We start from the raw sequence: 13,846 nt of genomic DNA, 5'->3' as shown, positions 1-13,846 counted from the left end.
AAAAGAAACAAGGCAAATTATTAAAAGAGTGTAACAGAAACTCAAAAGAATTAAGTTAAAACGAAAACTTTATAATATTAGGTTAAAACTAAGTATGAATTTAGTCTTAAACTGATTGTCATTCTAAAGCCCCAAAAAACCTGGGGACATGCTCTTACAAAAAACATAACCCCAAAATGGGACGAGGGGTAATACCACCACACATTCCACCTTTTCAAACTTCACAAATAAACCGGTGTCAGCTTTTTAGCGACTTAGCATACAACATCCTGAAATCTGGCTATAAAATTCCTTCCTAGTTGTCCTTCATAATTAGATCTTCCTTCATTTGGTTGTGTCAAATGAAATGGACACATATTGCCACTTGATGTAGCTCATGAAAGTTCTTGAAAACTAAGATCTCCTTGACTAAGATTTGGGAATCTAATTACTTTTGAACCAGCCATAAGTGTGGAAGTTATGTCAGCTTATGATCGAAGTTATAGCCAGTTGTCAGCCAAGTTTTAAGTTCTTAGGAGGTTCCAAGTGTTGCTAGCTGTCCAAGAGAGCTCAAAACATGATACTACTAAACAATCAGTGTTCCCCTCAGTATAGTGTGAACATGAAAAAATTGTACACTACACGACTTGAGTTTTAGTATGAAATTCCTCTCGTACTCATAACATCTAGGGGATATGCACGGAATTGGATTTCCATAATGATAAGTGCAGCATCATTTAGATCAGCTAACATTCAGTCAAGTATTATTGGGTGTTAAAATAGAGATAACCTTGTACATAATTGGCAATGTTACTCTAGAAGCAGGATGAGTCTGAATTGCAAGCTCGTGTATCTTACATCCTTATGCCAAAAAAGGAGTTGGATACCAGTCACATGGTCAATTAAACTGCAATTGTCATTTGTGTGTACTAACTTGTAGGTATTTATTAGAGATAGCCTTTCAGATATAATTGCATTAATGAGGCTTTCTCTGCTCTGAAGGGCATAACGGTTCACAAATATACTGCTTTTAAAAATTAACAATGCTTGACCATAAAGGTCTTTTGCGTTTGTGTCTTAGAAAAGACGCTAGGATGGTTATGATTTTGTGACTGTAAAGGCATAAAGATTATTGCAGTGGATGGTAAAAAGCATAGAGGTCTGAGCTAGGATGGGATTTGCAGCCACACTTTTCTTTTAAGAAGGTAAAAAGAAAGTGCAAATACCGGAATTTCGATGGATCTTACGTGTAACTTATGGCGTGTCAGTTATTTGGCAAAAACATAGTTGTTAGTCTCGTTTTATATTGTATCAAGGTATTATAAGATGAAGTGCAGAACGGAAAAAGAAATTGAAATGACATTGTTGTTAATAAACAACCATTCCTTATTGATAGCCCACCTAAAATATGGAATATACCGTTTTGGGAAAGATTAATGTGGTCAAGGTCAAGATATAATAGTATAAAAGTGGGAATGATGACAAACGAGCAAAAAAACAGCATTGAACTTAATTTGTTGGCCTTCTTATTATCAATATCAACATTGTCACATGATGAGCCACCATGATGTTACTCAAGAAAATCCACAATCACTCAAATAATGTACTTCATCCGTTCCAATTTATGTGAACTTGTTTGATTGTGCACGGAGTTTAAGAAAAAAATGAAGATCTTTGGAATTTGTGGTCCTAAACAAGTCCAAATGGGCCCCAGAATATTTGTGTGATTATAAAAGCTTCTCATTAAGGGTAGAGTTGTAAGTTTAAGCTAAATTGTTACCAAATTTAGAAAGGGTTCATTCTTTTTGGAACGGACCAAAAAGAAAATAGGTTCACATAAATTGAAACAGAGGGAGTATATAATAAGATAATGTCAGAATTGTAAGGTACATATGAGATTCACACATTTAATAGGTATTGCCGTAAGATTCATATCGATTGGTGCTTGTATTGGACTATGGTGTGGGATAATTATTGTGTATCATAAGATTCCAACAACTATGATTTTGCATTTTTAAGAATCTAAAGTCATTGGAAAAGCATAGAGGAGGGTCACATGTTATTCTATATTTTAGTATCAAGAGATATCTTTTCAAGAATATGAACATTGATTTGGCGCAAGAAGAAAGAGGTAAGGAATCTAATATTTTGTGAAACCAGACGTCTTCCCTGTTTTCATAGCTTATTTTGATCCTATTTAAGATTACTCAAATGTCTATCTGAACCTAAAGTAAAACTTGTGAAACTACATTATCCTAGATTCTGAAGAAGTGCCGTGGCTTCCCATATTTACAGAACGTTCACAAAATCACATACATGTTGAATGGTGCAGTATTGTATCTAAAGGATGACTTAAAAATTTAAACCTGGGAGCCTTATTTGAACATACATCCTAGATTAATCCTTCTTAAGTTGAACTATTTTGAGCTTCTGGTAATTTGCATCATCTAATTGTAATTGATAAGTGAGAAACATATATCATTTTTAATATGTATTAGACGCATGAGCTGGAACGGTTGACTTGTAGTTGATTGCTTCGTGTGGGAGGTCTTTGTGACTTTAGATGTATGAGCTGGGATTTGCAACTTGAGGCATTGGGACGCTCACTACTATTTCCTGGTCATTCTATAAGATCACCTGCCTTTTTTAAATCTGCTTAATCTTCTTTTTTCTGATTTTCTTTCAGATGACCTGAGAAATTATGGCTCCATCAGTTGCATCTGCTGAAAGCATGGGATCTTTAAGTAGTGATCTATTCTACGACATACTTAGGCGTCTTGATGGTGCAACTTTGGCTAGTGCTGCATGTGCCTGTGAAGCCTTCTCCTCGATTTCCAAGGAAGAGAAGCTATGGGAAAATGTATGTGTATTGGAAAAAAACTGAGTTTATATTAAAAGATGATGTGGCATGACACGTGGATTAGTTAATGGTCAAAGCGCAGCAATTGACTAAGAGGCACGGATGGAAACAGCCACGGGAAGAAGAATTTAAATAGGCACGAGACGACGTATAGATACGAGTCTCGTACCAATTTAAATCATTTACAGCCAACGGATAGAAGGCATTGAAAGCAAAGATCTGGTGACAGAAAGGAGTCCAAATTCATTATTAAATATTTGATACGTTACGAAATTGGTATTTAATAGGAATGATTGTATAACGACTTATTTAATATCATTTATTACTCATGATTATATCATTAAAGCTGAGGCTTCATTCCTTTACCTAGAATTATCTATAAAAGGAAGAAGTATCATCATTTGTAAGGACACAGAATACTATTGAGAATTTATTGAAATACACATCTATTTGCTTCTTTACCATCGTTCTCAAAAGTATTTTATTTTTGTCTCCTGATTATCAGTAACCCGAATTTCTTTTTAGCTTTGACCAAAGACTCAGATTTTTGGTTAAACAAATTGGTTCCGTTGCCGGGAATCTGATAATCTTTCCTTTTAAGCTATATCTTATCTATTGGCGTCACCATGTCAAACAACAACGTCGACAACAATAGTAATAACACATTGGGAAACCATGAGAATCAAATACATCAAAATCAAGATAACGTGGTTCCCTCTCCTCTAAATTCACCACGTCAATCTCGTGAAGGCACTCCTGTTACTGAATCCCGTGCTGATCAACAAGAGCAATCTGAACATTTTGAAGGAGTTACAACTGAAGCTTTGCAAAAGCTAATTGATGCACAGGTCGGCAAAGCTCTTCAGGCACTTGTTAGTCGATTGCCTGCTGCGCCACCTACACCAACTCCTAATAATAATACATTGGAGAACCCCCGTTCTGGTCTTGATAATTCTGAAAATGGAGCAACCCCCAGTGAACCACATGAAGGGGGACCAGGTAATTTAAATAATTCGTATTTGCAAAATTTAGTACTAACCTTGCAGAAACAGCTTAAGGAACAAAATGAGCGTATTGAACAAATCCCTGGAGTTCCACCTGTAATAAAAGGAGTAGACATGGACAAATACTCACAACAACCATGGAAGCCTAGTGCTGCTCCCCTTCCAATTCCGAAAAAGTTCAAAATGTCTGACATCCCGAAATATGATGGTACTACAGACCCACGTGACCACGTGACTGCATTTACAACCGGCGTAAAAGGCAACGACTTGACCAAACAAGAAATTGAATCAGTATTGGTCAAGAAATTTGGAGAAACACTCACCAAGGGTGCATTAACCTGGTATTCTCTTTTATCTGAAAATTCTATTAATTCTTTTGCTGAGCTTGCAGATTCTTTTATTAAAGCACATTCGGGAGCACAAAAGGTTGAGAAAAGGATGGAAGATATTTTCAAAATCAAACAAGGGGATTCGGAGTTGCTTAGAAACTTCGTTGATAGATTCCAGCGTGAAAGAATGACTCTACCTCGTGTGCCTGACAATTGGGCTTCTATAGCTTTTGCAAGTAATTTAAATGACAAAAGTTCTGAAGCCACAAGACGACTCAAAGAAAGTCTTCGAGAATTTCCTGCAACCACATGGAATGATATTTACAACAAGTATAGCACGAAGCTGTGAATCGAAGAAGATACCGTACCTAAGCTCCATCATGAAGAAAGAGGCGGTACCCGAAGGTCAGAAACCGAAAAAAGATTAGGTAAAAACAGGTACGATCCATATATGGGACCCACAGGAAAGGACCCACGGTCGAAACAAGATAGCCAGCAATATGATCAAAAATCAAGGAACCGGGATTCTGGCTCTTCTTCAAAGTTCAGGAATGATCGGAATAGACAAGAATCACGAGATGATGACAGGAGTTTAAAGGCACGATTCAGTGGATATAATTTTAATGTCTCTACCTCCGAGCTCGTAGCTGTTTTAAGAAGCATGGGAGATAAGGTACGGTGGCCAAAAGAGATGCGGTCAAATCCAAGTAGACGCAATCCGGATCATTGGTGCGAATTTCACAACGATCACGGGCACAAAACTTCAGAATGCAGATTCCTGCAGAGTGAAGTGGATCATTTATTGAAGCAAAGGTACCTCACTGAGTTATTTAGTGAGAAAGGAAAACAAGCTTATATGAAAAACAGATAAGAGCCACCACAACCTCCTTCACCCAAGAGGACAGTGAATGTCATAAGCGGGGGATAGGACACTCACGGCGTAACCTACACAGCCTCCAACAAGGTTTCTAAGGTAACAATTACACACGGGAAACGGGTGCGGCAGGTCCTTGAAAATGAAAGTATTTCGTTCGATGACGCAGATATCGAAGAAGTGACAACTCCACATAATGACGCACTGGTAATATCTTTACTTGTACATGATACTAATGTAAAACGAGTTTTGATTGATCTAGTGAGTTCTATAAATATTATATTACTAAGGGTACTACGAGAAATACAAGCTGAAGACAAAATGATACCCAAGGCGCATACCTTGTCAGGCTTTGACAATTCAAGTGTAGTAACAAAAGGTGAGGTATTTCTAACAACTTTTGCTATGGGTGTTGTGAAGGAAACTAAATTTCAGGTAGTTGATATGGAAATGGCCTACAATATGATCATGGGGAGACCATGGATACACGATATGGACGCTGTCCCATCAACTCTACATCAGGTTATTAAATTCCCATCACCATGGGGAATTTGCCAAATTCGTGGGGATCAGCAGATGGCTAAAAGTGTCAACGCTGTAACAAGTACGAGCGTTGAGAATAAAGAAAAGTAGCAATTACAAGAAATAGTTTAAGGTAAAAAAGATCAAACTTCAACTGAACAGGAAAAGACGGATTTGGACTCAAGACCTGACACAATTCAAGAACCTGAAGAAAATGAAAGCATCAAAACGACAATTGAAGAATTTGAGTCAGTGATGTTATTTGATCAATGGCCTGAACGGAAGGTTTATGTCGGGGCCAATTTAAGCACGAACATGCGAGGTATGATAATCGAATTTTTAAAAGCTAACTTAGACTGCTTTGCTTGGTCCCACGCTGACATGACAGAGATTCCACCAAATGTGGTGACTCAGAAACTCAATGAGGACCCTTCTTTCACACCAATAAAGCAAAAGAAACGGAAACAAGGTGCTTTCAAGAACCAGGTGATTCAGGAGGAAGTCCAAAAATTATTAAAAAGCAGATCAATCCGTGAGGTAAAATATCCTACTTGGTTAGCTAATACGGTAGTCGTACCCAAGAAAAATGGTAAGTGGCGTGTTTGTGTAGATTATACCGATTTAAATAAAGCCTGTCCAAAAGATTCCTTTCCCTTACCGCATATAGACCAACCAATTGATGCAACCGCAGGTCATGAACTTTTAAATTTTTTAGATGCATACTCAGGATATAATCAAATTAAAATGGATCCCGGTGATGAAGAAAAAACTTCTTTCATCACAGACAGGGGGACTTACTGTTATAAAGTAATGCCCTTTGGCCTCAAAAATGCTGGGGCAACCTATCAAAGGTTGGTCACCAAAATGTTCCAAGAACATTTAGGGAAAACAATGGAGGTATATATAGACGATATGCTCGTCAAAACCCAGCAATCTCACGACCATATTTCTCATCTATCTGTTACTTTTGAAATTTTGCGAAAATTTAATATGAAACTCAACCCAGAAAAATGTGCATTTGGTGTTGCATCAGGTAAGTTTTTGGATTTTCTTGTTTCTAATCGTGGTATTGAAGTGAATCCTTCTCAGATCAAAGAAATAGAAGAAATCCCGGATATACTTACTAATAAAAAGGAAGTACAAAGATTAACGGGAAGAATTGCAGCTTTGGGGAGATTTATTTCCAAATCCTCGGAAAGGTGTTTTAAGTTTTTCTCTGCACTTAAAAAGCAAGATCATTTTGAATGGAATGAAGATTGTCAACAAGCCCTTAGAAATTTGAAAGCTTATTTGTCAAAACCACCGTTGTTGACAAAACCGAAGGTGGGGGAAAAACTTCTCATTTATCTGGCCGTATCTGAAGTCGCAGTAAGTGCTGTTTTAGTCCGCGAGGACCAAGGTAAACAATCTCCTATTTATTATGTAAGTAAGTCCTTATTGGAAGCTGAGACACGATACCCACAGCTAGAAAAATTAGCATTAGCTTTGATCATGGCATCTAGAAAGTTAAGACCTTATTTTCAATGTCATCCCATTATAGTAGTTACTGCTTTTCCACTTCAAAATATTTTGCATAAACACGAACTTTCAGGAAGATTAGCAAAATGGGCTATAGAACTAAGTGAGTATGAAGTTATTTATCAACCCAGGACCACTATAAAGTCTCAAGTACTAGCTGATTTCGTGGCTGATTTTAGCCAGGGGATGCATTTAGAAGCAGAAAAAGAATTATTAGTTTTTAATGGTGCGAACCCGGGGACTTGGGTTTTATACACTAACGGTTCATCTAATGTAAAAGGGGCAGGCTTAGGAATAGTCCTCGTACCACCTGCGGGTGAGACCATTAGACAGGCTAAAAAATGTCATTCTATAACTAACAATGAAGCAGAGTATGAGGCTGTAATTGCAGGTTTAGAATTGGCATGAGAACTCGGCATAACACAAATTATAATCAAGAGTGATTCTCAACTCGTGGTTAATCAGATGCTGGGGACTTATACAGCCACAGAGTCACGAATGCAAGAATACCTCGCAAAGGTACGGGAGTTAATAAAGCAATTCCAAACTTGGAAAGTAGTGCAGATCCCAAGAGATGAGAATGTAGAGGCAGATGCTTTAGCAAACCTTGCATCCGCAGCAGACGTGGCAAACAATACAGATGCTTCAGTCATACATCTATTTCATTCCGTTCTTGAACCTGATAAAAACGAGGTAAATTTTAATCATCTAATATGGGATTGGAGAAATGAAATTGTTGCCTTTTTACAGCACGAAACCGTGCCTAATGACAAAGGAAAGGCTTACGCGCTTCGCAAAAAAGCTGCACGATATTGTTTATATCAAGGTAATCTTTATCGAAAGATGTTCGGCGGACCACTAGCAAGGTGTCTCGGTCCCTCTCAAACCGAATATGTCATGAGAGAAGTACATGAAGGACATTGTGGGAATCACGCAGGAGGACGGTCACTGGTAAGAACGTTAATTCGCACAGGATATTATTGGCCTAAGATGGAAGAAGAGGTAACCAGTTTCGTGTCCAAATGTGATAAATGTCAAAGGTACGACAATAATATGCACAGACCAGCTGAGTTACTACATCATGTTTTAGCCCCTTGGCCCTTTATGAAATGGGGAATGAATATCGTAGGTCCACTTCCACAAGCAAAAGGTCAGGTAAAATTTCTACTTGTACTTACAGATTATTTCACTAAATGGGTAGAAGCAGGGGCATTTAAACAGGTACGAGAAAAAGAAGTTATAAACTTCATATGGCGAAATATAATATGCCGCTTTGGAGTACCAAAGGAGATCGTGTGTGACAATGGACCACAATTCATTGGAGCACAAGTTACAGAATTTCTTCGAAGTTGGCAGATCAAAAGAATAACGTCTACGCCATATCATCCAGTGGGGAATGGACAAGCAGAATCAACTAACAAAGTTATTATCAATAACTTGAAAAAGAGGTTACAAGATTCAAAAGGTAATTGGCTTGAGGTGTTACCTGGAGTACTATGGGCTTATCGTACAACGACCAAAACAGGCACTGGAGAAATACCATTTTCGATGGTTTATGGTACGGAAGCCTTAATTCCAGTTGAAATAGGTGAGCCAAGCACACGATACGATCAGGCAACAGAGGAATCTAATAATGAAGAGATGCGGGTTATCCTAGATTTACTTGAAGGAAGAAGAGAAGCTGCTTTGATAAGGATGGCAGCACAAAAGCAAGTAATAGAACGATATTACAATAGGAAAGCACGCCTCAGATTTTTCAAAATTGGGGACTTCGTGCTTAAAAAGGTGTTCCAATCTGCAAAAGCTGCTAACTCAGGAAAGCTAAGTCCAACATGGGAAGGACCATACAAAGTCCGTGGCATTGCGGGAAAAGGAGCATACCAGTTGGAAACACTGGATGGTAAAGTTTTACCCTCACATTGGAATGCTGTCCACTTAAAAAGATATTACTTTTAAGAATGTACCTACGGTCAGGTATCATCAAGTTATCAAGTTTCCATCATAATGGGGGTATACGACAAATCCGTGTTCATAAACAAGCTTCACGAAGCATTAATTCTGTGGCAGATTCAAATGCAAAAGTGATGAAAAATATCAATCACAGAATTCAGTTGAGGATGCAGCAACACGAACCTCAACTGAAGATGGGCAACCGGATATAGATTCGAGGCCCGATAATATTCAGGAACCAGAAGAAAATGAAAATATCAAAACAACGATCGAGGAATTGGAAGTTGTGGTACTATTTGTACATTGGCCCGACAGAAAAGTCTACATTGGAACCAACCTCAGTCCAGAGATGAAACGTAAGTTGATTGAATTTTTAAAGGCTAACACAGATTGTTTTGCTTGGTCCCATTCAGATATGACAGGTATACCACCAGAGGTAATGACTCATAAATTAAATGAAGACCTATCATACCCACCTGTCAAACAAAAGAAAAGGAAGCAAGGCTCCTTCAAGAATCATGTGATTCAAGATAAGGTGCAAAAACTTTTAAAAATCGGGTCCATCCGCGAGGTAAAATATCTAGATTGGTTGGCTAATACTGTAGTAGTACCCAAAAAGAATGGTAAGTGGCGAGTTTGTGTAGATTATACTGATCTAAATAAGGCTTGTCCTAAATATTATTTTCCATTACCGCATATATATCAAATAATTGATGCTACTGCAGGGCATAAATTATTAAGTTTTTTAGATGCCTATTCAGGATATAATCAGATTAAAATGGATCGTCTAGATGAAGAAAAAACTTCCTTTATCACAGACAGAAGGACTTACTGTTACAAAGTTATGCCTTTTGGTTTAAAGAATGATAGGGCCACATACCAAAGGCTAGTGACCAAAATGTTCCAAGAACACCTAGGAAAAACCATGGAAGTGTATATAGATGATATGCTGATCAAATCACAACAAACATGGGAACATATTCAACAATTGACTGATATATTTCAGATTCTTCGCAAATTTAACATGAAGTTAAATCCTGAGAAATGTGCATTTGGTGTATCATCAGGTAAGTTCTTGGGATTTCTTATTTCTAACAGTGGCATTGAAGTAAATCCTGCGCAGATTAAAGCCATTGAAGAAATTCTAGATATACTCACGAGTAAAAAAGAAGTTCAAAGGCTGACAGGAAGAATAAAAGCCTTGGGGAGGTTTATTTCCAAATCATTAGAAAAGTGCTTCAAGTTCTTTTCAGATTTAAAAAAGCAAAACCAATTTGAATGGTCTAAAGAATTTCAACAAGCGCTTAAAAATTTAAAGGCGTACCTATCAAATCCACCATTTCTAGCCAAACCGAAAGATGGGGAGAAATTGCTTATCTACCTTGCAGTTTCAGCAGTAGCGGTAAGTGCTGTACTAGTTTGAGAAGACCAAGGTAAACAATCACCGATTTATTATGTTAGCAAATCTTTGCTAGATGCTGAGACTCGATATCCTCATTTAGAGAAACTTGCATTAACCTTAATTATGACATCTAGAAAATTGAGACCTTACTTCCAATGTCATCCTATCTCTGTAGTAACCGCCTACCCCTTACGTAATATATTGCATAAACAAGAGTTATCGGGTAGATTAGCCAAGTGGGCTATAAAACTAAGCGAATATGACATTATATGTCAACCTAGAACTGCAATAAAGTTACAAGTTTTAACTGATTTTAGCCAGGGGATACAGTTGGAGGAAGAAAAGAATTGCAGGTTTTTAACAGATCTAATCCAGGTGTCTGGACCTTATTAACTGACGGTTCATCAAATGTAAAAGGAGCAGGCCTAGGCATTGTCCTGGTACCACCTGCGGGTGAAACCATACGACAAGCAATAAAATGTCATCCAATCACTAATAATGAGGCGGAATATGAAGCTGCCATTGCAGGTTTAGAATTGGCGCGAGAGCTCGGAATAAAGCAGGTCATAATCAAAAGCGACTCGCAGCTCGTTGTTAATCAAATGCAAGGGACTTATACAGCTAGAGAAACAAGGATACAACAATACCTGGAAAAGGCACGAGATCTGTTTAGATAATTCCAAACTTGGAAAATCACACAGATACCAAGGAAAGAAAATGCTAAGGCAGATGGTCTTGCTAATCTTGTATCCGCTGTGGAAGTAACAAATTAAGAAAACACTTCCATGATACATTTATTTCATTTAGTGCTTGATCAAGACAAAAACGAGGTGAATTATAATTATCTAACTTGGGATTGGAGAAACGAGATTGTCAATTTTTTGCAGTATGGAATACTACCTGAAGATAAGAAAAAGGCTCAAGCACTTCGCCAAAAAGCTGCTCGTTACTGTTTAAATCATGGCAATTTATAGCGAAAAATGTTCGATGATCCTCTAGCAAGATGTCTCGGGCCTTCTCAAATGGAATATGTGATGAAAGAAATACACGAGGAACTCTATGGAAATCACGCCGAAGGGAGATCTTTAGTGAAAACCATAATTAGAGCTCGCTATTACTGGCCAAAAATGGAAGAAGAAGCGGAAAGCTTCGTGGCTAAATGTGATAGGTACCAAAGATATGGCAACAACATGCATCAGCCAGCTGAATTATTACATCCAGTTATTGCACTATGGCCTTTTATGAAGTGGAGGATGGATATTGTAGGTGCACTACCACAAGCAAAAGGTAAGGTAAGATTTTTGTTAGTACTCACTGACTATTTTACTAAGTGGGTAGAAGCAGGAGCCTTCAAACAGGTGCAAGAAAAAGAGGTCAGAGATTATATCTGGAGAAACATCATATGCCGATTTGGGGTGCCGAAGGAGATCGTATGTGATAATGGCCCACAATTCATAGGTGCACAAATCATAGAATTCTTCCAAAGGTGGCAAATTAAAGGATTACCTCGACACCTTACCATCCGGTGGGTAATGGACAAGCTGAATCAATGAATAAAGTCATTATCAACAATTTGAAGAAAAGACTGGAGGAATCAAAGGGCAATTGGCCAGAAGTATTACCCAGAGTCTTGTGGGCTTACCGAACAACATCAAAAACAACTACGGGAGAAACACCATTTTCACTTGTATACGGAGCTGAAGCCTTAATTCCAGTCAAAATTGGGGAGCCAAGTACGAGATATACTCAAGCTACTAAAGAGTTGAACGAAGAAGAGATGCGGGTAAACCTGGATTTACTTGAAGAAAGGAGGGAAACCACATTAATAAGGATGACATCACAAAAACAAGTTATTGAGCGCTATTACAATCGGAAAGCTCGTCTTAGATACTTCAAGATTGGGGACTACGTACTCAAGAAAGTTTTCCAATCCACGGGGGCAACCAATGTAGGAAAGTTGAGTCCAAATTGGGAAGGGCCTTACAAGATTTATGGTATCGCAAGAAAAGGAGCATACGAGCTTGAATCTTTGGATGACAAGATTCTACCTTCAAATTGGAATGATGTTAATTTGAAGAAATACTACTTCTAAGAGAAGGAAATACCAACAGTCAGGTATCCCCACTCACGAATTTTATTTTTGAATTATTAAAGTTGTACTAACGATTTTAGATGATAGGCAAAAAGCTAGCCCACACTAAATGATGAATTACGACCTGAAAGATACGAGGAAAGAACATAATTCCCGGTTTAGGGTTACAACTATTCTGATGGAAATTTAAATGGGTTAAGCAATTTTCATCTAAAATCGTATCTCCGAGTCTCGTATGTTTTTCCTTTTCAGGAAAAGGACCGCATGGAAGGAATAATCAAGTGCTCGAAATTTCATACTTCAAAGCTCAAACACTTGGGGGACTATATAATATACATATGATATATGTATAAGGAAGGCAAAGAAGGCTGAAACAATTAAATTTCAAGTCAAGCCTAAAGTCTACTCAATAAATATCAAGTTCAAAGCAAAGTCACGAGCCAAAAACGCAAGCCTGATCGAAAAACCTGTCAAGAATACACTCGTGGATACAAATTTCAACGAATGTTTAGGTTAAAGGCAGTATTTAGCCATGGGTCATAAAGAAATCCTTGGATTTTTTTTCTTTTTTACAAATCTGTTGTAAAAGAAAACAGTTACGGAAGAGTTATAGAAGATAATTAAATACATGTAAGGTATTATTCAAGCTTGACAAGTTCGAATGAAAACTTTTCTCAAAGTTATTCCAAGAAACATGAGTGTTCCTATTTCTCTTTTCGTATGATTACACCTTTATGAAGTTGAGACGTCTTCTTCATTAAGTGTCGTATATAAAAGGGCTCTCTTTTATAATTTATATTTGATTCAAAAATCCATGAAGTTAATTAAGCATTTCTAAAATGCAAAAAGTCAAAAGGGTAAAACAAAATCCCACGTATTAAAAACAAGACCTTGGACTTATAGGAATAGTAAGGTAAGGTTTAGCCCAGTTTGTGTTACCTTGGTCCTATGCCTTTGGAAATTATCCACACGGCTATGAGATTATATGCCCTCGTGAGACTTTGCCGGCAGCTACCCCATGAATCCTCTACACGAGGCTGCCATCATAAGACAATGTGAGGCGCATATGAGTGATTATATAGCCAAGACATATGGGTAACAAAACCGATGCTATTGTCCCCCTTATTTGTACACTTCCTAATTGTTGTATTTTTCTTTTCTTTTATTAATAAAAACTAGCCCTAGGCGCTTGCCTAGCGGATTGCCAAAAAAAAAAAAGAAAAGAAAAGAAAAGAAACAAGGCAAATTATTAAAAGAGTGTAACAGAAACTCAAAAGAATTAAGTTAAAACGAAAACTTTATAATATTAGGTTAAA

General features: G+C 37.6%; 1 protein-coding gene across 1 annotated transcript; it reads left to right on the top strand.

Moving 5' to 3' along the window:
• The first annotated feature begins 2,680 nt into the window (after nt 1–2,680).
• On the top strand, nt 2,681–12,530 carry LOC142176125 (uncharacterized). Its single transcript, XM_075243197.1, has 6 exons — nt 2,681–2,839; nt 10,043–10,438; nt 10,756–11,001; nt 11,140–11,199; nt 11,413–11,725; nt 12,154–12,530. The coding sequence occupies exons 1-6, from the start codon at nt 2,681–2,683 to the stop codon at nt 12,528–12,530; spliced, it is 1,551 nt and encodes a 516-aa protein (XP_075099298.1).
• The last annotated feature ends 1,316 nt before the right edge of the window (nt 12,531–13,846 follow it).

The sequence above is a fragment of the Nicotiana tabacum genome, chromosome 22 (assembly GCF_000715075.1).
Source record: "Nicotiana tabacum cultivar K326 chromosome 22, ASM71507v2, whole genome shotgun sequence".
Classification (NCBI taxonomy): domain Eukaryota; kingdom Viridiplantae; phylum Streptophyta; class Magnoliopsida; order Solanales; family Solanaceae; genus Nicotiana; species Nicotiana tabacum.
Note: the sequence above shows the minus strand (reverse complement) of the source record. Positions and strands in the feature narration are given on the sequence as shown.

What these genes read in the sequence shown, in the direction of transcription:
- LOC142176125 (XM_075243197.1), top strand. Translation starts at nt 2,681, where the DNA reads ATGGCTCCATCAGTTGCATCTGCTGAAAGCATGGGATCTTTAAGTAGT. An exon ending in TTGCAGTTTCAGCAGTAGCG is followed by an intron (nt 10,439 to 10,755) that starts GTAAGTGCTGTA and finishes AACTGATTTTAG; the next exon opens with CCAGGGGATACAGTTGGAGG. An exon ending in GAGAGCTCGGAATAAAGCAG is followed by an intron (nt 11,002 to 11,139) that starts GTCATAATCAAA and finishes AAAATCACACAG; the next exon opens with ATACCAAGGAAAGAAAATGC.